At 44.0% G+C, this 27,360-nt stretch overlaps 1 protein-coding gene across 1 annotated transcript; it reads right to left on the bottom strand.

Moving 5' to 3' along the window:
• Nucleotides 1–195: 195 nt before the first annotated feature.
• LOC120932969 (prenylcysteine oxidase-like) lies at nucleotides 196–26,540 on the bottom strand. Its single transcript, XM_040345871.1, has 6 exons — nucleotides 26,207–26,540; nucleotides 18,395–18,601; nucleotides 16,122–16,296; nucleotides 4,661–4,872; nucleotides 2,882–3,034; nucleotides 196–1,166 (listed from the first exon to the last, which is right to left on the bottom strand). The coding sequence occupies exons 1-6, from the start codon at nucleotides 26,337–26,339 to the stop codon at nucleotides 505–507; spliced, it is 1,542 nt and encodes a 513-aa protein (XP_040201805.1). The 5' UTR covers nucleotides 26,340–26,540; the 3' UTR covers nucleotides 196–504.
• Between the last annotated feature and the right edge of the window lie 820 nt (nucleotides 26,541–27,360).

Below are 27,360 nucleotides of genomic sequence, written 5' to 3'. Positions count from 1 at the left end.
AAGGATTGCGCCTGGAACCATCTCGATAGGGGAACCATACCGACAAGTCACCGGAACACAACGCTCTATATTGTATGTGACTGATGCTGCAATACAGTTCATACAATGCTGACAGCAGATGCATTAAGTAGTAAAGGAAATCGTTTCAGCCAAATTGCCCCAACAGAAACTATTTAAAGTAAAAGTAAACCTGGAGCCCAAAAATTTGTTTATTTCCTCAAAAGAAAAAAAAAGAAACATTGGCTTTATAAGGAAATAAACATACCTTTCTGGATGTGTGGTGCTCCTGTTATTTCTGTATCCCCTAGCCCTTCAACTCTCTGAGGGGACCCAGCAAGAGAGTAGAATCTGGCTCCACTACACTCAGTGATAAAGTTTTAGGTAAGTTAAAAAAAAAAAAAAAAAAGAGCACATTAAAGTAAATATCTCAAAATAAAGGTGGATTTGTCGTTAGTAGTCTTATAACATTGATAATTATGTCAGACATTAAAAAATAAAATAAATCTATAGCTCAGACTTTAGACGTTCTGCTAAATCCTCTTGGTCAATGTGATCATCCTTTCTATACCACTGATGGTAAGATAAAAGAGCCACATTCTTGGCAGAGATGGCACACAGCTCCATGGCACTGGCTGCCCATTCAATGCCATTCAGGTAATAAATTGCACGGTGAAGTTTTATTGGTGGTATTTTCTCTGGTGGGCTGTATCTCGGATAAGCTAACCAACTTCTCACTTTAACTGCATGGTAAGACTCAAACAGCTGATGCAACTGTTCATCGATTAGGACTTCCGGAGAGAAGATTTTCCAGACTCTGAGACCTGAAGCTTTTGATGCATCAGATTCTGGTACTGGGCTGACTGGAGACGCGGCTGAAATGCTGTGGATAAAAAGTTTGGGGTTTTCCGTAGTCAATATATCTGATAATGGAAACTGACATGGTTTGGAGCATCCAAAGAAGGAAGCATTGATCCGTCCATGAACAAATGTGGTCACCATCTGCTGGTAAGGTTCGGGCAAGGTTTCGATTGGTGGGTCAAAGCCCACAAACGCTATGTTACTAAGTTTCTTGTTGAGTGGTGTTGCGATGACTACAATGTCATACAAGTCCAACCCAGGTCCTGTGTCTGTTACATAGCTTATTTCATACATCTTCACTGTATTTCCTGCAATGAACAAAAAAATATATCTATATTAATAATTAATTAAATATATCGGATTGTGCAGTGCTAAACCTTAATGTGATATACAAATGATCAAAACATTTTGTAGGGTAAATCGATAGAATTTCCACCAAAATCCATGAAAAAAAGTGATATGGTGAAAAAGTTCAATTTCCAATACAATTGTGCAAGTTCTCATTTTTTTGACTGAAGAAATAGATGGCTAAAAGACAGAGTATAGTATTAAATGATTCTTTCTCTGAATGGTCTAGGGTTGTTAGTGGTTTACCCCAAGGTTTAGTGTTGGGACCCTTGCTGTGGTCAGTATAAGACATGGTTACATGTCTATGGCTCGTATATATATATATATATATATATATATATATATATATATATATGTGGCTTGAGCACTTGCTGTTTTTGCAACAAACAGTAATAATCATAAGACCATAACTGCTTTTGCCACCTAAAAAAAATCCACTATCCGTGATTATATTAATTGCAGCACCTCTAATGTCATCTATGCTGTAGCATGCACATCATGCAGACTGCAATATGTGGGCAGTACGGTGTGCTTTATGCAGGTCAGAATTATTGAACACCATCATGGAGCTTCTTATACTAGTGCCCTGCCCAGTGTCTCAATGCAATTTTAATTCAATATATTTTTATTGAGGAATTTTCACAAAAATATAAGGGGTACATTGTATACTACAAGTATAACAATTGCGGTGTGAAAAGCTAGTGGTAACAATGCATAGAACATACTTTTAAGACATAAGAGATGATATAGCTAAGACTAATAATGTCACATAAGTTTGGTATGGTTCAGGAGGGGAGCGCTCTCTCGCCCCCCCCCTCTTTTCCTGCGGCCTGCCAGGTTGTGTGCCCGGATAAGGGTCTGGTATGGATTTTTAGGGGGAACCCCAAGCCATTTTTTTTATTTTGGCGCTGGGTTTCCATTAAAATCCATACCAGACCTGAATGGCCTGGTAATGGAATTTGGGGGGACCCCCACACATTTTTCTTGTTGGTTCGGAGTTTCCATTAATATTTATACCAGCCTTAAAATGGCCTGTTAATGGACTGGGGGGGGGGGGGGGATCCATGCCGTTTTTTGTTTTTTTTTTCAATTATTTATATCTGTATTGCTGGGACCCGACAATTCATTATAGTTTTAAATGGCCTTTTTTCCTTTAGAAATGTCATTCTATGCAGGGACTATTATAAACATGGGAAACATGCGCTAAATTACAGGCATACTATAGACACCCCCCCAGGTACGAAATTTAAAGAAATATTTCACTTTTATCGTTTCACTTTAAGCATTATTAAAAAATCACTGCTCTCGAAAAAAACTATTTTTTTGCATTGAAACATGTCCCCTGGGGCAGGACCCAGGTCCCCAAACACTTTTTCTGACAATAACTTGCATATTAACCTTTAAAATTAGCACTTTTGATTTCTCCCATAGACTTTTAAAGGGTGTTCCACAGAATTTGCCGCGAACACCCCAAATTATTCGCTATTCGACCCGAACATAAAGCTCATCCCTATTCCCGAGCCAGTGATTAGGGGGTCACTGGGACAGAATTACACATTTGTAGCATTTCTGATCTCATGCCAGCTTGCTGTAACATGGAAAAAACGGACGTATAAAGCAGATGAACAGTGTTATCTGGACTCTACCAATCTGAAGTCATGCCAGTCACACTCACCAGACTTTGTAGAGTGAACTCTCTCCTGTACAGAAGTGACAGAGCCCTGAATTAGCTGGGCTTTTGCAGCATTTAGAAGGCCATTACAAACCAGTTTATTCCCACCTGCCACTGCCCACACTCCAGGTTCAGTCCAAGCATAAGAGATAGCACCTAGGAAAAAAACAATGATGAACTATGCACTGTGACAGAAATTAACATTGCGCTAAACACAATCTAGTCTCATGGCTCAGACCTGTAGGCATCTTTACTAACAATGGATATGTACATATAGTTATCAGTGCTAATACCAAAAATCTGCACAAGTACTCCGATACCTGAAATCGATACCTTTGCGCTGAACAGGCTCAAATCGCACTGCATAGAAACACATGTGATTTGAACAGGAACGCAGTGGAATTCCTGTCTGCATCACATGCAGTTTCCTCCACTGCTCATGTGTGAACCCAGACTTGTCATAGTGACTTCAGTCTGGGTTCACACAGGAGTGGTGCAGGACAGGAATTGCACAGCATTCCTGTTCAAATCACATGCGATTCTTTGCAGTGTGATTTGAGCCCATTCAATTTGTATGGACTCAAACTGCACTGCAAAGGTATCAGTACTTGGAATCGGCGAGTACTTGCGGTACTCGTACTTGCTGGTAAAAAAAAAGCACGCTATCGGTGCAACCCTAACAGATATTGTCAGATAGGTGGACATATTACCTAGTATGCAAAGAAAACCAAACTAGACTAGTACCCCTAGCCAACGGTATCCTCCTCCTATAATTTTGCCTGTCTGTCTCCGATTTCAGACTTTCATTTATTGACCTAGAATAGGCCTACAACAATTAAATGAATATCAGGGTGATGTCAGAATGAACATGCATACTCATCATCCCAGGTCAATTACTTTATCCTGGGTGTAATCTTACAGCTGCAGGGAGCAGTGATTTATTAGCACTGTGCAACCAGCCACTACTCTCACTTACTTCCAAGTAGCACAATAACAAAACACATACAGAAAATAATTTGGTGGTGGTTAAAGTGGTTCTAAAGCCATGTTTTATTTTTACCTTATTGCAATCTATGCATTAAGGTGAAAAACCTTCTGTAAGGCAGCTCCCTCCCAGACCCCTCTTCTTTTTTTATCTGAGCCCGATCCGATCCAGCGATGTGCACAAGAGCAGCGGCTCCAGTCGCCGTCTCCCTCCTCATTGGGTAGACTGATAATTGTCAATTGAATGTTGTGACACGGGAGCAGGGCCAAGTCCCGTTGCCTGTGTCAATGGACTCAGCAGCAGGCACGCACATGTGCCCCCATGGAAAGGGGCCTTTAGTGGGGGAACACGCTCAAGAGGGGCCTGAAGTGCCGGCGGGGGACCTCAGAAGAAGAGGATCGGGGCTGCTCTGCAAAACCATTGCATAGAGCAGGCAAGTATAACATTCTTGTTATTTTAATAAAATATTAGTTATAACAGTATTAAAAAAACGCTAATTTATTCAAGGAAATGGCACAACCCCCTTTCATGACAATATCTGAAAACAAACAGCTTCTGCTCTGTGCTCCCCTTACAAAACCCAACATTTACTAAAAAAAAAATTGGAAAGTATAAATAGTTAAAAAATGATAAGCTTTTCAAATATAAAATGACCGTACAGTATATACAAAACCATTAGAATTTCTCTTTCACCATATCAGTCAAGGGAAACATTACAGTAAACTGTTCCTTCTTCACATCTCTCTTTGTACAGACAGCAATCAGAAAAATCATTCAGCATTATAACAGATTCTCACCAACAAAGGCATTAATCTTAACTCCTTGCCCATAGTTGAATCTCATAGCTGGAACCACCATTTCATCAATAAACCTCTGTGTGAAGCCATATTCCTGCATCTCTTCCTCTATGGTCATGTTCAGCTTTGATACAAAGTCATCCCCAGCCATGGCATGCAGTAAGGATTCTGTGGTGGAGAAAGAATAATCGAACGTCTGATAGCGGTAAATCCTGCCAATAACAAAAGCAAAAATAAAAACTTAGTAAAAGGTGATTCTGCACCCAATCACATTTTACTTATATAGAGCTACTCTATAGAGCTGGAGAAAACCTGGGATTTTTTGTTACTCACTGTAAAATTCCTTTCTCTGAGTTTGATGGACACATTGGGCCAGATTCACATACATTTAGTTAGGCGCAGCATATCAGAGATACGCTACGCCGCCGTACCTTACATGGCGGAATTTCAAATCCACAAAGATTTTGCGCCGTAATTTACGGCGGCGTAGTGTATTTCTGGCGACGGAATTCAAATCGGCGGGTAGGGGGCGGGTTTCATTTAAATGAAGCGCGTCCCTGCGCCAAATGAACTGCGCATGCCTCCAGAAATTTCACTGATTTCACATTGTTTTTGGGCTTCTGAAAAACAACAAAAAAAAATTCGAACATGCTGCATTTTTAACGTAGTTTTTTAAAATGTCGTTTTTCGTGTTGTTAAAAATGATCGTGTGTGGGCTAAAACGACGTTTTAAACCCACGCATGCCCAGAAGCGAGTTATGAGACGGGAGCGCTCGTTCTGGTAAAACTACCATTCATAATGGAGTAAGCACATTCATCACGCTGTAACAGACAAAAAAGCGTGAATCGTCTTTTACTAACAAGAAATCGGCTAAAAGCAGCCCGAAGGCGAATAGAACTTCCCCTTCAGAGTGCCGTCGTACGTGTTGTACGTCACCACGCTTTGTTCATCATTTTTTTAAAACGATGGTGTGTGGGCAACATCGTTTTTAATGATGAAGTTGGAAAAACTTTGTTTTTTGGACATGCTGAAAAACAACGTTTTTTTTCATGCCGAAAAACGACTGTGTGTACGCGGCATTAGGGTTACTTTTCAAATGATCTCACTTTCCTAGGAATTCAACAAATGGTAAACATTACCAGTCCACAAATTGACTAGAAATGCCAGGATGTCTGATAATTGTTTGACATATAGGACAATTTATTGCGTTTTTTCTAGGCTCAGGTCAAAGGGGGTCATAAATTATGATTAACCCTGGATGACCCATCATTAGGAATGATTCCTTATACACCACCGCCCCTATAGGTTAAAAGTGGCATTATTTAAAATGGCTGCATCCTTGGTTGCTATGGCAGCCTACCTAACATAGCATCATATGACATCGTCAGTGATGTAGTAAAGTGAGATACACACCCACTTCTTGGGTGTGTTAAAAAGGTGTTGCAGAAGACACGAGAGGATCTTTGTAGGAATCTTTGGGGAGATCTTGGAAAGTCGCTGATGGGAGAGCTCTCACTCTATCTCTGAAGGCTATCTCTCTATCTTTGGAAGGAGGGATTGAACGCAATGATGTAGGGGGTGAAAAAGTTCCCTCATAGGGGACCTTGTGTCTCAAACAGAAAGAACTCTAAAATACTGGTAATGTATAATTTTGTTTATTTACCTTTTGGCAATGAATGTTTTTACATACACATAACTGAAACCATTTAAATGTATCTGGTTAAGCAATTTGGGTTATATTATTTTTAACTGCAGTATGAAATAATTATATTCCAAATATTAGGAGACATACACCAATTATGTTTGTCTTTAAAAAGCTAAATGCCAACAGTTGTACAATGGTTTTAGGGTGATGTCTGTGAAAATAAATTCTCTCTAAATTTAAATTGCCTGTGGCTTCAGCCTGCCTGTGCCCATAAGATGCAGCCCCGCCAGTGCCTGTGAATGCAGCCTTCCTGTGCCCATAGGATGCAGTTTCACCAGTACCTGTGGATGCAGGCTGCCTGTGCCCGGATCAGAGCGGCGATCTTTCGCTGTGTCACGAAGCTGGATTTGAATTGACTGGGCCGCAGTAATGTCACGCCTCCTGTGATCATGTCACACTAATTCAATGTCCCGGCATAGGATCAGTGTGCCGTCTATCACAGGAGGCGGAACATTGTTACTACAATTCAGCTCACTGACACAGGGAGATCGCCGCTCTGAAAGGAAAAGAGGGCAGGACCTTGAGCCGCCAGGATGACACCCTGCAATGGGTGGCACCCTGGGGCGCGTCCACCGCATCCTGCGCATGCGCTATTATCGTCCCTTTTTTTCTTCACAATTTTCGGCCGATATTTTTCGGCCGCCGAAATTTCAGAGCACCCCTACTAAGGAGTTTCTGTGCCTTCATTACCCCATCACGGTCTTTTGGTATACTAAAGCCGGGGAAAAAAAAAAAAAAATACACAAACAAAACAGTGTTGTGTTTGTGTATGTGTCTGCATTCGTTTTTCTCTTTTCATTCTTTTTTTTATTTTCCCCTGGTGATTCTGCCAGTAACATATTTCCTGTCCTAGTGTGATAACGCTCTCTTCATGGCTCTGTATCTATGTGGTCTCTAGAACAGGAAGTATGTTAGGACTACAGAGCATTACCCCCTCTCCAATCTCCACAGCACAGGAAAAGGTGCTCTGTAGTTCAGAGAGAACTCAGATCAATGCTAACCGTTAATGCGACTGAAACAGAGAGCACAGGGTTTTATTTCACTGGATGTCAGGAAGGATCAACAGATATTTTTGAACTTTAAAAGTAGTTAAAACAAAATGCATTTAATGGTATTTTAAACAGAACAAAAGGGAACAAATATGTTAATTGTTAGGGTTCACATATTCTTTTTTTTTTTTTTTTTTTTTTTTTTCAAGTTTAAGATATTTATTGGAAAGCAGTGCAGTACATTGCAAGAGCCGCCAGAATAGCCTGGGGCCGATTGTTATACATACAATACAGAGGTAAAATTTACAAAACATTTTAGAGCAAAGGCATCACTATGTGTAGAGCAAAGTGACTTTTCCCCCACCCCATATCTTCTCCTTTCCTTTTTTCCTCTTTCCCCCACCCTCGAGCATGCAATGCTCAAAGGGAAGAAAAAAGGGGAAACGGGAAACGACAAATAAATAAATAAGGAAATAAGTTAAAGCGGATGTGCCACTAAAACAATATATTAAAAGCTAGCAGCTACAAATACTGCAGCTGCTGACTTTTAATATAAGGACACTTACCTGTCCTGGAGTCCAGCGGTGATCGCAGCAGAGGATGAGCCGATCGCTCGTCACCCTGCTGCTCCCCCCTCCATCCACGGTGAGGGAACCAGGAAGTGAAGCGCTGCGGCTTCACTGCCCGGTTCCCTACGGCGCATGCGCGAGTCGCGCTGCGCCCGCCGATTGGCTCACACGCTGTGTGCTGGGAGCCGAGTGTTCCCAGCACACAACGGGCGACAGACGGGATGTGACGGAATGCCCGTCTTTCGCCCGTAGCGTGTGGCCGGAAGTGGGTGCAAATACCTGTCTTTAGACAGGTGTCTGCACCCCCCTCCCCCCTGAAAGGTGTCAAATGTGACACCGGAGGGGGGGAGGGTTCCGATCAGCGGGACTCCACTTTAGGGTGGAGGACCGCTTTAATATATATAAAATTAAAAGAAAATAGCTCCTGAGAATGACTGTATTCCTGGCACCCTCAATGGGTTCACACTGTGCCTAAGAATCAGTTAATACGTCAAACACATTAGAAATACTAAATAAAAGTAAAAAGGAACCCCCGGTCCCGGAATAACTGAAGTTTCCGGAGTCGTGGGCAAATCCCAGAGTAAGGAATATGCTATCGCGTAATCACTTTTTCAGTGAGGGCTGGAGATTACAAAAGGAAGCATAGTAAATGAGTAATACTCTCCAGTGATACTTTATGGCAATAAAAAGGAAAAAAGAGAAAAAATGTACATAAGGAGGCCAAAAACGCTCTGATGTAATCATTAAAGTTAAACTGACTACTCTATCTTCAACTCTATATGAAGATGTACCTGAAAGGAGGAAAAAGGAAAGAAAGATAAAGGGTCAAAGAGACCTAGAAAGAAAAAGAAAGAAAGAGAATAGATTGATGTTGCCAGCTACGGACTATGCTGACCGGGCCACAGACCCTGGAAATAATAAGGTAGGAAGACCAAGGATAAAATGGAGGATCTCCACCCTCTCTTATCCTTATATCATAGGTAAACCTATATATCTAGCCCAGGGTTCCCAAACCGCCTCAAAGGTTTTGGAAGAATTGAGTATTGAACTTACCATCTTCTCCTGGTGCATGATCCAAGAGATTTTCCTCTTGGCCAACATGACAGAGACAGAAGGTTGTTTCCAAGCACCCGCTAACGTAATTTTGGCACCTGTGAGCATGAAGGCTACTAATCTTTGAGTATATTTAGATGTATGGGGCACGCCGACCCCTAGTAATGCTATTAGGGGAGATTTTTCAACCGGTATACCGGTTACCTTCCTGATGAGATAAAACATTTTGTTCCAGAATCCCCTAATTTTAGGGCATTCCCACCAGATGTGCAACATGGAACCCTGGGCTTGACAACCTCGGAAACACAGTGAAGAAGTGGTTGGAAACATAGCTGCTAGTCTGGAAGGGACCAAGTACCACCTCATTAATACTTTAAGGTTAGCTTCAATCAAAGAGATATTAATAAGACCTTTAGAAGATCTCGATCCTACCTCATGCCACTTCTCCAGAGTCCAGGATATCCGTAGATCTTTCTCCCACGCCTCCATGTAAGAGAATTTGGAAGTAGGTTCCGAAAGTGAGTTATATACAATAGAAATGCCACCTCTCTGTTCATTATTGCTAATGCACCATCTTTCGTAAAGGGTGAACTCAGGGGGATTTGGTTTATTTTTCCAAATTGATGTAAGAAAATGGGATATCCTGGAATATCTATCATTTTCAGAGTCGGGCATACCCAAGGATCCCACACAGTGTGCCAATGAGATCAAGCCCACTGGGGAAAGAAAGTGTCCAATCCTATAAAGTCCCTTATCCATCCACCATCGAAAAATCGTAGAGTCTCTATTCGGGTTAAAGTGAGAAATCTGGAACAGATTAGCTAAAGGTTGCATATCGGAGATTAGCGCAGGAGATTTCCTTAAGTCATCCCAAAGCTTAAATGCCTGAGAGAGAGTTGGGGCCATTAAGGCCGGTCTTAGTTTTTGGGAGCACCAGAGCAGATCGTCCAAAGGATCATTAGGAACTGCCTGACCCTCCATCTCAATCCAATCTGGTTTCTCTCGGTTGGAGTAGATGGAAGACAGTTGGGACAATCTAGCTGCCTGATAGTAACGATAAAGGAGTGGTAAACCCAACCCTCCCTTAGTCATGGGACCATATAAGACATTTTGGGGCAGCCTATATCCTCTACCATTCCAAATAAACTTCAACACTTTGCCCTGGAATTTTTTAAGTTGATCTTTCCTAATTGCGATTGGGAGAGATCTGAATAAATATAGCAATCTAGGTAGGAGAGTCATTTTAACCGAATTGATCCTTCCTAGCCAGGATATTTTGTGAGTGGCCCATGTTTGTAGATCAGTTTCGAGTTTACGGAACATAGGCGGGAAGTTAGCCTGATAAAGGTTTTCAAACTTATTAGTCAGATTTATCCCCAAGTAACGAATAGAGGAGTCACCCCACTGAAATCTAAACAAAGTCTTCAGTCGCTCTACTAGAGCAGGTTGAATATTAATGTTCAATGCCATTGATTTTTTCATGTTGACCCTTAATCCTGAGACATGTCCAAAAGAATCAAGCACTTCACAGATAGCAGCCAATGAGGTTCCCGGGGAGGTAACAAATAAGAGGCAGTCGTCCGCAAACAAAGCGCATTTGTGAGTTTGCTGACCGCAGGAAACTCCAGTAATATCTTGATTGGACCTGATGACAATAGCTAAGGTTTCTATTGCCACAGCAAAAATGATAGGAGACAAGGGACATCCCTGTCTGGTCCCTCTTTTGATCAGTATAGGATCTGAGAAATATCCCTGCAATTTGACCCTTGCCTGCGGTCCTGAATACAAGGAACGCAATGTTCCCAGGAAATTCTCCCCAAACCCCCACCGTTTCAGGACCTCAAATAGGTAAGGCCATGATATGGAATCGAAGGCCTTCTGAAGGTCCAAAGACAGAAGCAATCCTTCCTGGGGAGGACCTCCATCCCACCCCGACTGTAGTAACGAAACAATATCTATCGCCCGCCTGATCTGGTCCGGACCCTGTCTCCCTGGTATGAAACCTACTTGATCTTTATGTATATAATGAGTAATAAATGAGTTTATTCTGTTGGCTAAGATTTTCGTGAGAATTTTCATGTCGTTATTGATCAACGAGATGGGCCTATAATTTTCTACCTGTTCCGGATCCTTATCAGGTTTGGGGATAACAGATATATATGCCTCATTCAGCTGGGGATGCAGGTCCTCCCCCGTTCTTTTAGAGTTGAAAAATTTTGTAAGGTGAGGGGCAAGAATATCCGCAAAGTTTTTATAATAAGGGGTCGAAAAGCCATCTGGCCCCGGAGCTGAGCCTCCCTTCAAGTTTTTAATCACCTCAAAGGTTTCCGTCACAGATATAGGGGCCTCCATAAGCTCCACATGATCAGTGTGAAGGTTAGGGATAGGCAGTTTGTCCAAGTAGGATTGAATCTTAGGAATCTCAGCTGAGTCGCCGGCTTGGTAAAGTTCAGAATAAAATCCTTGGAAAGTTTTGAGAATGATTTCGGGGTTAAGGGTAGCAGTCCCCTCGCGAGTTTTGATTTTTGGGAGAGAGAATGTGCGGTAAGTCGGTGAAAGTTTGGTGGCAAGCATAGTACTCATTCGATCCTTATGTTGGTAAAATTTTGCTCCGCTCCATCCCAGAGACCTCTCAGCCCTAACAGTAAATGCTAAGTTAAGAGCTAGTCTAGCGGCATCCAACTGAGAGGTCCGGATCATAGCTTGATCTTTCTTGTGCTGTTTGCACAAATCTGTAAATTCCCTATCTAATTTTTCAATTTCCAAAGCTTTATCCTTTTTTATTTTAGCAGCAATTTGTATGATCTTACCACGGATCGTAGCCTTATGCGCAGCCCACAAAGTTTCAGCCGAGATCCCTTCCACATCGTTTAAGCTAAAGTATTCCTGCAGTGCTTTCTCGATTTCCAAGACAACCATAGGGTCTTTAAGGAGGGTCTCGTTAAGCTTCCAGTGAAACTGGCGGAAGACACCTGTCCTTCCTTTAAGGGAACAGATCACCATTGAATGATCAGAAAGAGCTGTCTCTTTTATGCGTGCTTTTGTGATCAGAGGGACATGTCTCGAGGAGACAAGGATGTGGTCTATTCTCGAGTAAGAGCGGTGAGGGTTGGAGAAATGGGTATAATCCCTTTTGGAGGGGTTAAATTCCCTCCAAACATCCACTAAATTTCGCTGAAAAATCAGTTTAGCTATTTGTGAACTAGTCCTAGTAGGACGGGTCAATTGTGAGGACAAAGGTCTGGATTTATCAAGGCTCTGGTCGAACGCCACATTGGAATCCCCCCCCAATATGACAATCCCTTCCAAGAGTGTTTCTAAGGCATTGAACATTGATTGGAAAAATTTAAGTTGCCCTCTATTAGGAGCGTAATAAGACACAAAAGAAAAAAGTTGCTCATCTATCCACCCTTTCACTAAAATAAATCTCCCTTCAGGGTCCCTGTGCACTAATAAAGATTTAAATTTGCAAGATCTGGCGAAGAGCACTGCAACCCCTCTTGTCTTGTCCTCTGCATTTGCCAGGAAGAATTGAGGATAGTGAGTATGGATGAATGAAGGGGAATAACTTGTTGGAAAGTGGGTTTCTTGAAGGAGGAGTACCTCTAGTTTTTGGGAGCGATAGGATTGGAACACTTTCCTCCTCTTGACAGGGGAATTTAGACCTTGGACATTGTGGGATACCATTCGAAGAATTGGAGATGGAGTGGAGTTACGTGACATGACCAATAAATAGTAGGAGCATATGGTAGCTATGTGTACTTACCCCAGAGGATAGGAGGCGTGGGATCCGAGAGCAGACGGCATATGTGGAGCCTGGACCCGAAGAAGGGCTAATGAGGAGCTCTGTCCGTAGCTTGGCAACCTTAGAGAAAAGACTAGAAAAGCAGGAGAAAAGAAGAAAGGAGCATAAAATTAAGCTAAATAAATGAAACCGGCAAGAGTGGGGGGGAAGAAGTCCCACCCCCCTCCCGCCAAACAAAACATACATGTAACCCAAATCAAGGGTTACCAGTCCAACTCCCGACCGCGGGTGATCCACAGTCGAGGGTTGGACGGGGGCACAAGGCATCTGCCCCGGTCATAGCCATCCCTGAGAGGAATAAGGCACATAAAATTATTAGTAATATATAATACCAAAAACTGTAACATTTTAGAACAAGTAGAACAAGGGCAGCCGAAGCCCATAGATCAAAGAATAAGGGATCTGATTAATATCTATCAGAATGCAATGTAACAGAACAAAAATACTACTAAGGTTAAGACTAGGTCAAGTGACCGTGAGACATTGGCTATATGTATGGAAGCCTGAGTGGTTCAAAAATAAATTTGGGTGTCAGTAATAAAACCCCAAAGAAGCTTTGATCCCGGTCCCTCCCGCCTAACTGAGAAGGGTCCCGGATCAAAACCGGTGGCATCAGTAGCATATAAAATATAATATAAGTCTCGCAAAAGTCAATCCTATGAAGGATAAAAGGACAACTCAAGGTGGTTGAAAAAGTAGGGAACCAAATGGACCAGGGATCTCCCAAAGTTGTTGGAAAACCCCGGGAAAAAAATGCCCGTCACGGGCATTACAGGAACCCTAAAGAGAAAACCTATCTAATAACACAAAAAAAAAAAGGAAAAAAAAAAATCAGGTTGTGACTGAGTCCTTAAGACGTCTGCTCTTATTGGATTTCCATGGCGGTGAGATAGGGCTGGTAGGAGTAGGTCGTTTGGATGATCCTGCTTGTGGGGTGGAGGTGTCCATTGCTGGATCCAGCGCAATAAGCTTCAGGGAGAGTAGAATTTTTTCCCCCTCATGTAGAGATGTGAAGGAATAAGTTTTTCCCTTAAGTGAAAACTTCAGGGCAAATGGGAAGGCCCACCAGTATCGAATTTCTTTCTGCATCAGAATGGATAGCAAAGGTTTCAGGGCCCTGCGCCTTTGGATAGTTAGAGGTGAAATGTCCGCAAATATTTGTACATTGACTCCTTGGAACAGGATGGAGGGATGTTGACGAGAGGCTTTCATTACTTCCTCTTTAACTGTGTAGTAATGTGGCTTTACCACAATGTCTCTAGGTGAACCGTCCTTTCTGAGAGGGCCAAGAGATCTGTGTGCCCTGTCCAATTCTAATTTATGAGCGTTTATTGACGGTAACAGGTGCTTTATAAGGTCCTGCACAGCTGTAGAAACGTCCAAAATGGATTCTGGGATCCCCCTGACCCTAAAATTCTCTCTCCTTGAACGATTTTCGAGGTCGTCAATTCTGTTCAAAGCATTGTCAAGTTGTTCTTGCAAATCATGTATATGGTCAGTGTTCTGATTAGCCCTAGAAACAGTGATATCCAATTTCTGTTCTATCACCTCCATTCTGGAGCCAAGGTTTTGGAAATCGTTTCTAATGTCATTAGTTATTTTGTTGGCAGTGTTGGCTAGGCCTTTCTCCAGTAATTCAGAGAGTTTTAGAAAAAGTTCCCCTGCATTTTGAGGCATAATGGGGTCAGGGATGCCTGAGGGGAAAATGGCGCCTGAGGGGGATAGTGCAGCTCCTGTGAGGGAGACAGGAGAGGCTGAGTGCTGCTGTGAGGAGTTCTCCATATTAGGAGTTATGGCTGTAGATGGGATAGACAGGAGAGCGGGGGCGCCATGAGCAGTCATGTCTGCATAGGAGATGGGTTTTTGTGCCATACTTTGTTTGTCCTCCTGCTTTCCCCCAGCGCTGGTGTCTGTTACCTGAGGCGCGGTCGCCATCTTGGAATCGCTCGGTGTCTCCACCGGCGAATAACGGGTCTTCGGGTCCCTCCGGACCGCACTGCTGTACATGGGCAAGCTGTACTTAGGTTCCCCCAGGTGTGTGGCCAAAATTCGGGCCGTCGGCTGCCTCTCGTTCCGGGCTAGGGCGGCTAGATGACCGGGTCAGTGCGGAGCTCCCGGCTTAAGCAGCCATCACGGGTGCCTCCGCGCATGCGCCTGGGTTCACATATTCTGTAACCAAGCTCTACTATTTTGGCTGCAGTTCACAAAAATAAACGGTCAGAACCATGTAGAGTGTCTGGCAGGCGTGCCTGAAATTTGCCAGAACAGAATTACAATTTTGTGACAGTTCACATGTATTTCTATGGCATTTTACACTTATAAGCAGTATAAACTATACAATTGATACTGCATTCTCTAAATAGATTGCTAAGGGTTAATATTTAGGCCAGGGATAATTTAGGCTTTGTTCACATAGCCGATGGAATAGAAGTAATCGGCTGTGAGAATGAGCCCTTACAACTGAAGCTTGTTTTACACAAGTTTTACGTGGCATGTCCCACCAAATTCTTGCCTTAACTGCTACCCCACAGATAGGACAAGTCTTCAACACCAGAAAATCCTACTCTCACTGCCATGATTTATCAAAGGTCTAAAGTATTTAAAGGGGAGTTCCAGGCTTTTTTAATATTTACTAAAAGTCAGCAGCTACAAAAGAAAAAAAATAAACATGCACATACCTGCTCCACTGTCCAGCGACGCGACGCGACGGCCGGAGCTCCGCTCCTCTCCCCCCGGCGTTTTCATTGTTAGTGTGGGCACCCGACCGTGACAGCTTCTAACTTCACGGCCGGGCACTCACTGCGCATGCGGAGCAGCACTGCGCACTGTGATTGGTCAGGCGATTGCCACGTGTCTCAATCGATCGCCTACAGGGAGGGGCCGCTGTAGGCGATATGACTTATCGCCTAGGTGGTCCCTGGGCGGAAGGAGGAAGTGGGACAGGAAGTCCCACTCCTCCTGAAGCCCCACTCCCCCCCCCAAAAAAAATTACATGCCAAATGTGGCATGTAAGGGGGCAAGGAGTGGATTAGGCGGAAGTTCCACTTTTGTTTTGTTCCACTTAATTTTAATGTAAAATTAAACTCACTAATATGATGAGGTGCAATGCAGTTACAGGATCTAAGCAGGTGTATAGGTGAGCCTACCAAAGTCTGTATGGAGGAGTAGAGCAGGAATATTCAATATTCTTACTGACTCCTGACACCAGACTATAATATTATTATTATTATTATTATACAAGATGTATATAGTGCCAACAGTTTGTGTAGCACTTTACAAAATAATAATAAATCTGTATGCAGATATTGAACTTGGCAAAGTGAAATTATTACCACGTACCTCATGAACTTATCCAAAAGATCTTCCACCCACATGTACCTTCGTAGGAAATTCAGTCCATAATTCCACAGCCTTTTAATAAAATTTATAAGGAACCATTCACTCTCTTGAAAAACAAACTCATCCCCATTGTAGATTCCCAGCAGATTTGCAGGTAACGTGCATGTACTCAGACCTGTAACAAATGCAGAGTGTCAGAGCTAAGAAAGTACAGGTCTGTATGTGAGCAGACAACTCATACAGTCTGGTGACTGATTTAAGTAGAAAGGCTGAGACCAGGGTGGATAAAAATCGATGATTTAAGAAAAAAAAAATTATATTTTATATATATATATATATATATATATATATATATATATATATAACACAAATCATTTTTTTCAAAAATGTTGGTCTTTTTAGTTTGTTTAGCAAAAAATAAAAACCCCGGAAGTGATCAAATACCACCAAAAGAAAGCTCTATTTGTGGGAAGACAATTATAAAAAATTGTCAAAGTGTGACAGCACTGAAAGATGAAAAATGTCCTGGGCAGCAAGGGGGGAAAGTGCCCAGTATTGAGGTGGTTAAAGATTCTACCTACCAGCAAAAATGAGTCTTTACATTTAAAGAGTGCCTGTCATTTCAAATCCATCCTGGCATCGCCTGTTAGCGGACATCCACTCATCTGTTGCCGCCACATCCCTCACCTCGTTGTGTCACTGCCGCATCACCAGCCGTCCCATTAAAGTGAATGGGACTGTCGGTGAGTCAACAGCGGGTCAGAGGGGGAGCAGCTGTGGTACAGAGATGACAGTTGCTCATTAAAAGTTATGATTTAAATCAAGCCTTTTTACTAGAGATTTAAATCATGATTTAAAGCGGGGGTTCACCCTAAAAAAAAAAAAAAAAATTCTACCATGCCATCCTGCATACTAGCGCGAGCTACAGTATGCCTTTATTTTATTTTTTTGCGCCGTACTCACAGTTTAACAGCAGCCCATTAATTTGATTGGGCTGCTGTACCTGCGGAAAAAAAGTCTTTGCACCTTTTCTAAAATGCATCCTCAAGTAAACCACATGGAGCTTTTGCACCCTGCAGTTTCATGCATCAGAAAATGCACTGCTTTTTCCAATGCACGGGGGTGCCATTAAAAATGAACGGCACCCTTGCACATCTGCAAAAGGGCAGCACGTTTTCATTGCGAGTGTATCAACACGTGCGATTTACACGCTGTCCTACACCTGCAACACTGCAAACCTATCCTAAATCAAGAAACTCTCCAAATAGGACAAATTGCAGATCATGTTTTCTTGATTCACAGGTAAAAAGTGCATGAGGAAGGTAGGAAAGACTGTTCACCAGAGCAGATTGGCTTCTGCTGAACAGTCCTGCTGGAAAACCAGCATTCGATTAGTACATGCAATTATGGTTAAAATAATCTGGATCATTCATTCGTAAAAATCACATAGTTAGCAACAGACCAATAGCAATAGACTAATGTCCTTCTATAGCCTTGTTAAATGACCTTGTCCTATGAAAAGGCTGATTTATTTTATGCTGTCTTAGCAGGAGCGTGGAAATCACCCTAAAGCCTCGTACACACAATCTGACTTTCTGCGGACAAAGCCTCTGACATTTGTCCGAAGGGCATTGTCCATGAACTTGTATTGTATACAAACGGCAAATAATTGTCGGCCAACAAACACAAAACTATGTGTTTTTTTTAGCTCTTTAGCGCCACCCTTTGTGCAGATATCCCTCTCCTCCACACTGGTGTAACTTATGAAACTTGTGTCTTCTGTGAGTTGTAGGTCTCCGCTTACCTCTCCTTTCAGACCTTTTCTCTCTATCTTTGATTCTTTACTATGGTACGTATTAGGACTATACCTTATTTGATCCTCTTTATGTGGTATTAGGACACTATGAGTCCTGCCAAGTCCTTATATAATTTGGGGCTCTTCTGAATTTTTGAGGGTCGAATACATACTGAATATGTTTGGTCTGCAATAGGACCCTTTGGATAGTGCTATTGACTGTGTGCATAGCAACCATAACTTACTTGGATTGTACGGTTTATTGGTTAATAATGTATTTCACACTTACTAACCGGTGCCCTCATTATCCTGCACCCTCTTCGTATCCTGTAAAACTCTGAGCAACTTTGTTGACATGAATATTGGCTTTTTGGATGTACACCTTTTTTTTTTATATATATAACAAATAAAAACTTTTGAATGTAAAATAATCTGGATAACATGCAGTAATTAGTCATTAGCTGCGCACTGGACTTACCCAGATCTTTAACAAAACTTTTCATATGGAGATTCAAGGGGTGTATCACGGACCCCCCAGCCTCATACTGGTTCCCTTCGATCTCGATCGTAGCAAGTCGGCCGCCCACATCGCCCTTCTCAAATACATCAATGTGGACATCTTTCCCAAACTTCTGACGTAAGAAATAGGCTGCCGATGTTCCTCCAATTCCGGCTCCAACAACCGCTAAGGAACATGGGAAAATAATGATTTTGCTTCAAAAAAGATAATTTCACACATACATTCAACTAGGGGGTCTAAATATATCATTTTTCCCACTCCATCTAGTGGCCATTTTCTTTAAAGTGATACTAAAATTTCATTATTTTTTTGTTTAAAAATAACAACCATCTCACCATAGAGCCTCCGCTTATTTAAAAGATTGTAAAATTTCATTTTCACTTGATTGTTTAAAAACATCTATGCTTAGTATTAAGTAGTATGCAGATGTAGAACAATGATTATTCTACTAGTTCCGTGTGGTTATTTTGTTTATGTTTATTTTTATTTATTTATTTATTTATATTGTTACTCTTTTTTTACATTTCAGTTTGACTTTATCATCCTAATTAAAGTTAGTACAGGCTGTATCATTGTTTATCGTGATGCCCTACCAGTCCTGCAGTTAGAACCCAGTTGGGGTAGGCTGGTCTGGGTCATCAAGGCCCGTACCAAGTCTATAAGCAAGGCCTTTACAGTTCTTTATATAAAATTGCTATATTGTTTGAACTGCAACTCTGTCCTTTATGCTTTTGTTATATGATTGTACAACCTTATTTGATATAATAAAAAGATTATAGATGAAAAAAAAAAAATAACAACCATCTCTATGCTTACTCGCTCTGTGTAGTGGTTCTGCATAGAGCAGCCCCGATCCGCCTTTTCTCAGCTTCCCCGCCGGCAATCCTGGCCGCCCCCACAGCAGCTTGCTATCATTGTATCATATCACATTGGTAATCTTAATATAGCACAGCATTTTATTTGTTGATTGACCTTAGTTTCATCCATTCAAAGGATGCTTTTCCAGAACTGGTCTGGATTTTTTTGGCCAAGTCTAATCTGGCTTTTCTATTCTTCAGGTTTATGAAAGGTTTGCACCTTGTGGTGAACCATCTGTATTAGGAGCGCCCCTGCCATTGAAATAAATGGCCAGTGCTGCCAAAGCAGCGGCGCTTTGCGGGTGCTTTTAACTCTTTTTCAGCCATTGGCAGGGGTTAAAAGGGCCCCGCTAGCAGCCGAAAAGTGCCGTGGCACTTTACCGTTGATGCTCCCCATCCCAGTATGAAAGTGCCCTTAGAATCAACTCCGGACTTTTTACCTGCTTAATTGATGAAGAAATAATGAAGGAGTAGACTATACCTGGCCTTGTACCAACTTTTGATTCAACTGTCCAATTACTTTTGGTCCTCTGAAAAAGGGTGATTGGCTATTAGAGCTATAATTCCTAAACCCTTCCTTTGATTTGGATGTACATACCCTCAAATTAAACCTGAGAGTGTGCACTTCCAGCACCTATATCCATTATCCACTTCCTGCCCGGTCAATAGCAGACTGACGTCCGGGAAGTGGTTTTGAAATCCTGACTGGACGTCTATTGACGTCCTGCAGGATTTCATGCCGGCGCGCGCCCGTGGGGACGCGCAGCGCGGCGATCGGTGATGCGGGGTGTCAGTCTGACACCCTGCATCTCCGATCTCGGTAAAGCGCCTCTGGCGGAGGCTCTTTACCACGTGATCAGCCGTGTCCAATCACGGCTGATCACGATGTAAACAGGCAGAGCCGTTGATGGCTCTTCCTCACTCGCGTCTGACAGACGCGAGTACAGGAGAGTCGATCAGCGTCTCTCCTGACAGGGGGGTTCGCGCTGATTGTTTATCAGCACAGCCCCCCCTCGGATGCCCACACTGGACCACCAGGGAAGCCCACAATGGACCACCAGGGAAGGGCAAAAAAAATAAAAAATAAGGGGGGGAAAAAAAGTCAGTAAAAAAAGGGAAGTAAAAAAAAAAAAGATGCCAATCAGTGCCCACAAATGGATCCATCAGTGCCACCCCTCAGTGTCCATCAGTGCCACTCCACAGTGTCCATCAGTGCCACCCTTCAGTGCCTATCCATGCCCAGTGCCCACCTATTAGTGCCCATCTGTGCCACCCATAAGTACCCATCAGTGCCGCCTATGAGTGCCCAGTGCCGCCTATGAGTGCCCATCAGTGCAGCCCATGAGTGCCCATCAGTGCCACCTATGAGTACCCATCAGTGCCACCTATGAGTGCCCATCAGTGCCGCATACCAGCGCCGCCTATCAGTGCCCATCAGTGCCACCTCATCGGTGCCCATCAGTGCCACCTCATCAGTGCCCGTAATTGAAAGAGAAAACTTACTTATTTACAAAACAATTAACAGAAAAAAATAAAAACATATTTTTTTTTAACATTTTCAGTCTTTTTTTAGTTGTTGCGCAACAAAAAAAAAATCGAAGAGGTGATCAAATACCACCAAAAGAAAGCTCTATTTGTGGGGAAAAAAGGACGCCAATTTTGTTTGGGTACAGTGTAGCATGACCGCGCAATTGTCATTCAAAGTGCGACAGCGATGAAAGCTGAAAATTGGCTTGGGCGGGAAGGTGCGTAAGTGCCTGGTATGGAAGTGGTTAAAGAACTATAGCTTGAATAGGTTGTGGTAAAAAAATCTAAAATTGTGCCCGTGTCCAAATATAGACGGACCTAACTGTATATACCATAGTTTGCAGACTCTATAACTTTCCTACAGACTAAATAATATACACGGATTTAAGTTATTTTTACCAAAGAAATGTAGCAGAATACATTTTGGTATACATTTATAAAAGAAATAACATTTTGGAAAAAATAATCTAACAGAAACTAATAAAATAATACCAAAAGAAAGCTCTATTTGTGTGAACAAAATGATAAAATTGTAAACTGGGCACAGGGTTGCATGACTAGACAATTGTCATTGAATGTGTTACTGAAAAATCAGAAAATTGGCATGGCAGGAAGGTGGTGAAAGTGCCAGTACTAAAGTGGTTGAATATTGCTATCAGGAAAATGCTGCATTATGGCCACTAGATGGCACTAACAAAAATAGGATTATAAATAGAAAATGACATTTGAAACATTACAGGGATCAGTTGCAACAGTTGTGCAAAAATAAACACTTGCACAGCAATTTTTTTTTTTTATTACAGACTTTAACCCCTTTCACACCAGAACACGGAGCACTTTAAACAGCCCATTCTACGAGCTCAGGTGCACCTCAATGCATGCAAATCTGGGGTAGGCTGAATGTTATATATTGATAAACATCTGCATTTCAACTGTGTATTTAGATGTTTGACTGGTGCTTCAATTCAAGGCAACCTGGGATGAAAGAAGTATACTGTCACTAGTCCACACAAGCTGCCTGATGATACAGCAGCCAAAACAAGAATAGAGATCACACATTCTGATTTCTTTCATCTGCTACATTGTTGTTCTTTTTACGCTCATTGCTTTAGAATAAGGACAAGCCCAGGAGTGTTGAGATCAGAGTCTGAGCCCACCTGAGTGACCCCACAATGAAGCCATCACCTGTACTGGGCCAATCATCTGCGGCTGGGGCATACCCCGTGATTGGCACAGTACAGACTAGGATCACAAAACATCTGATCTCATCCCTGCTTCACAACTACTGACATACTGTGTGAGCCAATGAATAGAGAGAGATCCGCGGCTCTCATGCACATCGCTGGATCGAGATGGGGGTCAGGTAAGTGTAGCACTACCCCAGGAGGAGCTGCTGGTTTGTTTTGGGTGGCACATTTACCTTGTGGCTCTCCGAATTCCTAGGGGTGAATGGTGCATATAGCAGAAGTAAAGGAATGTCCGCAACAGGTGTCTTTGCTGTGCTCTTTAAAGCGGTGGTTCCCCTAAAAATAAAATGTTGACATCGCATTTAGCAAATAAATTACAGTTAGAATCGGGTTGTTTTATTTAAAAAATACCTCCGTACGTATCGTTTCCATTATTCGGTCCCACCGCCACTTCCGGGTACGATGCAGGTGGTGGGCGTTCCTAATTGATTGACAGGCATCCGAACGACGCATCCATCGCGTCACGAGATGCCGAAAAAAGCCGAACGTCGATGCGGCTCTATACGGCGCATGCGCACCGACGTTCGGCTTTTTCCGGCATCTCGTGACGCGATGGATGCGTCGTTCGGATGCCTGCCAATCAATTAGGAACGCCCACCGCCTGCATCGTACCCGGAAGTGGCGGTGGGAACGAATAATGGAAACGATACGTACGGAGGTATTTTTTAAATAAAACAACCCGATTCTAACTGTAATTTATTTGCTAAATGCGATGTCAACATTTTATTTTTAGGGGAACCACCGCTTTAACCACTTAAGCCCCGGACCATATTGCTGCCCAAAGACCAGAGCACTTTTTGCGATTCAGGACTGCGTCGCTTTAACTGACAATTGCGCGGTCATGCGACGTGGCTCCCAAACAAAATTGGCGTCCTTTTTTTCCCACAAATAGAGCTTTCTTTTGGTGGTATTTGATCACCTCTGCGGTTTTTGCGCTATAAACAAAAATAGAGCGACAATTTTGAAAAAAATAAATATTTTTTACTTTTTGCTAAAATAAATATCCCCCAAAAATATATAAAAAAACGTTTTTTTTCCCTCAGTTTAGGCCGATACGTATTCTTCTACATATTTTTCGTTAAAAAAAAAATCGCAATAAGCGTTTATTGATTGGTTTGTGCAAAAGTTATAGCGTTTACAAAATAGGGGGTATTTTTTTGGCATTTTTATATATATATTTTTTTTTTTTACTAGTAATGGTGGCGATCAGCGATTTTTTTCGGTACTGCGACATTATGGCGGACACTTTTGACACATTTTTGGGACCAGTGGCATTTTTATAGCGATCAGAGCTATAACGAGCAATCGCGGGTGCCCGGCGGCGATCGCGCCCGCCGGGCACGCGCACGGGACTCGGGGGCGCGCACGCCCCTAGTAGCCTGCGAGAGAGCCGACGTAGAGCTACGGGCTCTCGCGCAGGGGAGCCAACCTGCCGCCGTAAAACGACCGCGGCAGGTCGGCAAGTAGTTAATACCCCAGCCGGGTAAAAACAATAAACTGGTGGTGAAAGGATAGAGTTGAAGGAAGAAGGAGAACAGCAGATTCAGGCGTAGTATTTGGAAACAATCCTGTTCTCGTATGTAACACTTTCTGCACCACTCCCGCCTGAGTGGGTTTAGTGTATCCAGACAGGCCTCTTTCACTGACTTGGCAGCCGGAGTATCACTCAAACCCTTTTCTGGGAAAAGTCTCTGCCACAGACCCTCACTGATTACAATTACGGAGACAATCCTCCTTGAAGAATTACGCCTGGATCTCCTTCTTATTGTCGCCCAGGAACCGACTGACAGGTGATCAATCCTTCAGTGTCCGGCTACCTTGATTCCCGGTGGTTTGTCATAATCCCTTTGGATCGCCAGCCTCTCATTGGCTCTCCGCAGATGGACTCCCCACCGAACAACACTACCGCTTGGGATCTTCAAGAATGGGAACCCAGTCGATCACTGGGTTCCCAGCCGCTGCTTAAATGTTCCGGACCAACATGGTCCCAGAAACAGGAACACCGCGTGGCACGCACGCCCCGGCCAGGTAGGCCATAACACCGGGGCGCCGTGATGTGGTCACCCTGAAGGTGGGTGCCACACTGGAAGAAGGAGACCCAGAACTAATGGCGTCTGCCCCATAAATACCCTCCCCCTCCTGATTGGCTGCTGGCGAAGAGCACCCAAACCTTGACTCCACTGCTGCCATCTACTGCACTGGGGTGGGAAGAACACCCCGGTACAACAGAATGAGCCCACAGCACAGCCAAGCTGAGACAGAGACCATGTTTTGAACATAACAATTTGGATCAGAGTTTCCTAATACTCTGATCTCCCTCTAAATTTCAATAGGAAGTAACCAGGCGCTACACAAGTGTAAGGGGGACTGGAGGGACGGGCACACAGAAGTTTTTTCTATCTTACACAACCACGTAACATTCATGTAGGTCCATGGCCCTGGATGCAGACAGTATCATGTAGTGAGAGTTCATTCATGTCACTGCCCAGCGCCTCGGAGACAGGCGCTACCATCCAGTGTGCTGGGCAACAATATACATATGCTGCACTGTTCTGCAGATCACCACACAAAGGAAACAATTGTTTCTGTGCCCCATTGGTGACCCACATTTATTTAGTACAGAAATACACGGGTCACCTCAGTTCTACTTCATACAATATTCCCGATGGGCATTATTGACCTTTTTCTGCCATTATTCTGCCCCAGTGCCTTCCTACACCCCAGCTTTGGTGCTGTCCTGGTGCCCACCTCCACCCCAGGTGCAATTCTAGTGCCCACCTCCACCTCAACTCCGGTGCAGTTCTAGTGCCCACCACCACCTCAACTCCGGTGCAGTTCTAGTGCCCACCTCCACCTCAACTCCGGTGCAGTTCTAGTGCCCACCTTCACTGCAACTCTGGTGCAGTTCTAGTGCCCACCACCACCTCAACTCCGGTGCAGTTCTAGTGCCCACCTTCACTGCAACTCCGGTGCAGTTCTAGTGCCCACCTTCACTGCAACTCCGGTGCAGTTCTAGTGCCCACCTCCACCTCAACTCTGGTGCAGTTCTAGTGCCCACCTCCACCTCAACTCCGGTGCAGTTCTAGTGCCCACCTCCACCTCAACTCCGGTGCAGTTCTAGTGCCCACCTTCACTGCAACTCTGGTGCAGTTCTAGTGCCCACCACCACCTCAACTCCGGTGCAGTTCTAGTGCCCACCTTCACTGCAACTCTGGTGCAGTTCTAGTGCCCACCACCACCTCAACTCCGGTGCAGTTCTAGTGCCCACCTCCACCTCAACTCCGGTGCAGTTCTAGTGCCCACCTTCACTGCAACTCCGGTGCAGTTCTAGTGCCCACCTTCACTGCAACTCCGGTGCAGTTCTAGTGCCCACCTTCACTGCAACTCCGGTGCAGTTCTAGTGCCCACCTTCACTGCAACTCCAGTGCAGTTCTAGTGCCCACCTTCACTGCAACTCCAGTGCAGTTCTAGTGCCCACCACCACCTCAACTCCGGTGCAGTTCTAGTGCCCACCACCACCTCAACTCTGGTGCAGTTCTAGTGCCCACCTTCACTGCAACTCCGGTGCAGTTCTAGTGCCCACCTTCACTGCAACTCCGGTGCAGTTCTAGTGCCCACCTTCACTGAAACTCTGGTGCAGTTCTAGTGCCCACCTTCACTGAAACTCTGGTGCAGTTCTAGTGCCCACCTTCACTGAAACTCTGGTGCAGTTCTAGTGCCCACCTTCACTGCAACTCCGGTGCAGTTCTAGTGCCCACCCCAGGTGCAATTCTAGTACCCATCTCCTCTCCAGGTGCCGTTCTAGTGCCCACCTTCACTCCAGGTACAGTTCAGGTGCCCACCCCCACCCCAGGTACAGTTCTAGTGGCCGACCACCACCCCAGGTGCAATTCTAGTACCCACCCCCACCCCAGGTGCAGCTCTGGTGCCCACATCTACCCTAGTATGGGACGCGCTTCTCCATGGCCACCACCTCACAGGAAGCCCCTCCCCCACATCAGAGGTAGGTATTACTGTATCCATTGTACACACCATGCCCCCCCTCTCACCCTATCACGTCCCGGCTATACCATTCCCCCTCTCCACCACACACGGCCGTCCCCCGCCCACCATACAGTACAGCCCCGGCCCGTTCTCACCTATCCTGCTCGGAGGGTGACGGAGCTGCTGAGTCGCTGCGACCCTCAGACTGCACAGTGTGAGTCCGGTCAGCAAAGAGCAGAAGACGGCGGAGAGATACATGCTGCGTCTCGGTTCACTTCCTCTGCGCATGCGCCGACTTCCCTCTCCCTCCCAAGTGTGTGTCTCTCCGGTGCTCGGGCACAGACCGGTGCTGTGTGTGTATGAGGGAGGGGGGTATATATATACTGGTCACACACAGGGACCGGACGCTGTGCTATGGTCTGCGAGAGAGAGAGGGAGTCATAGAGGAGACCTTTGACCAGGTGTAGAAGCTGCTGGAAATGTGCCCAGGTCCTCCCCTATGGATGGCCCCACAGCCTGGCACACTCCTCCTCAATAACTTTATTTGTAGAGAACATGGATAGGATCGTGGGAATTGCATGGGATACTCCAAAAACAAGAACTATGTACAGATTGAGCATAGCTCCCATCTATCCCTCATTTCATGGGACTGTCCCTAATTTGGAGGAGCAATGTGCCTCTGTACCCTGTTCCTCCTTATCTGTCCCTCATTTTACTGATCTATATAGTTGTATAGAAAATAAACTTTTTATCTTTCAAAAAGTGTTTCCCAATGCTAAACCTTTCATCCAATTTCTAAATTGCTGCATTTGTAATTTTCAAAAGAAGATATAAAGGAATAAAAAAAAGCACTTTTAGGTTTAACAACTTCCCGCCCATAGCGGAATGACTGCCAAACGGGACATTGCGCAGCCGCCGATCTCGGTAAAGAGCCTATAACGTAGGCTCTTTACCGTGTGATCAGCTGGGTCCAATCACAGATGATCACAGTGTAAATAGCGCTGACAACGTGTGAAGAGAAGAGAGCCGATAACCAGCTTTCCCAAGTGGGGGCATCTGCACTGATAATCAATGCAATGATTATCAGTGCAGCCACTTGCCTGATAATGCCCACCTTTGATGCCAATCAGTGCTGCCTTTTAGTGCCCATCAGCAAAGCTTGTCAGTGTCACTTATCAGTGCTGCTTATTAGTGCCACCTCATCAGTGCATCATTTGGCACCTTTGAGCGGGGAGCGGATAACTGTCAAATCCAGGTATCTGCTCCCACTTCCTAGGAAAGATCCCCCCGCGCTGCCTATTGGGAGACA

This window comes from Rana temporaria, chromosome 3 (assembly GCF_905171775.1).
Source record: "Rana temporaria chromosome 3, aRanTem1.1, whole genome shotgun sequence".
NCBI lineage: Eukaryota > Metazoa > Chordata > Amphibia > Anura > Ranidae > Rana > Rana temporaria.
The sequence above is the reverse complement of the archived record's forward strand: the minus strand, read 5'-3'. Positions and strand labels throughout refer to the sequence as shown.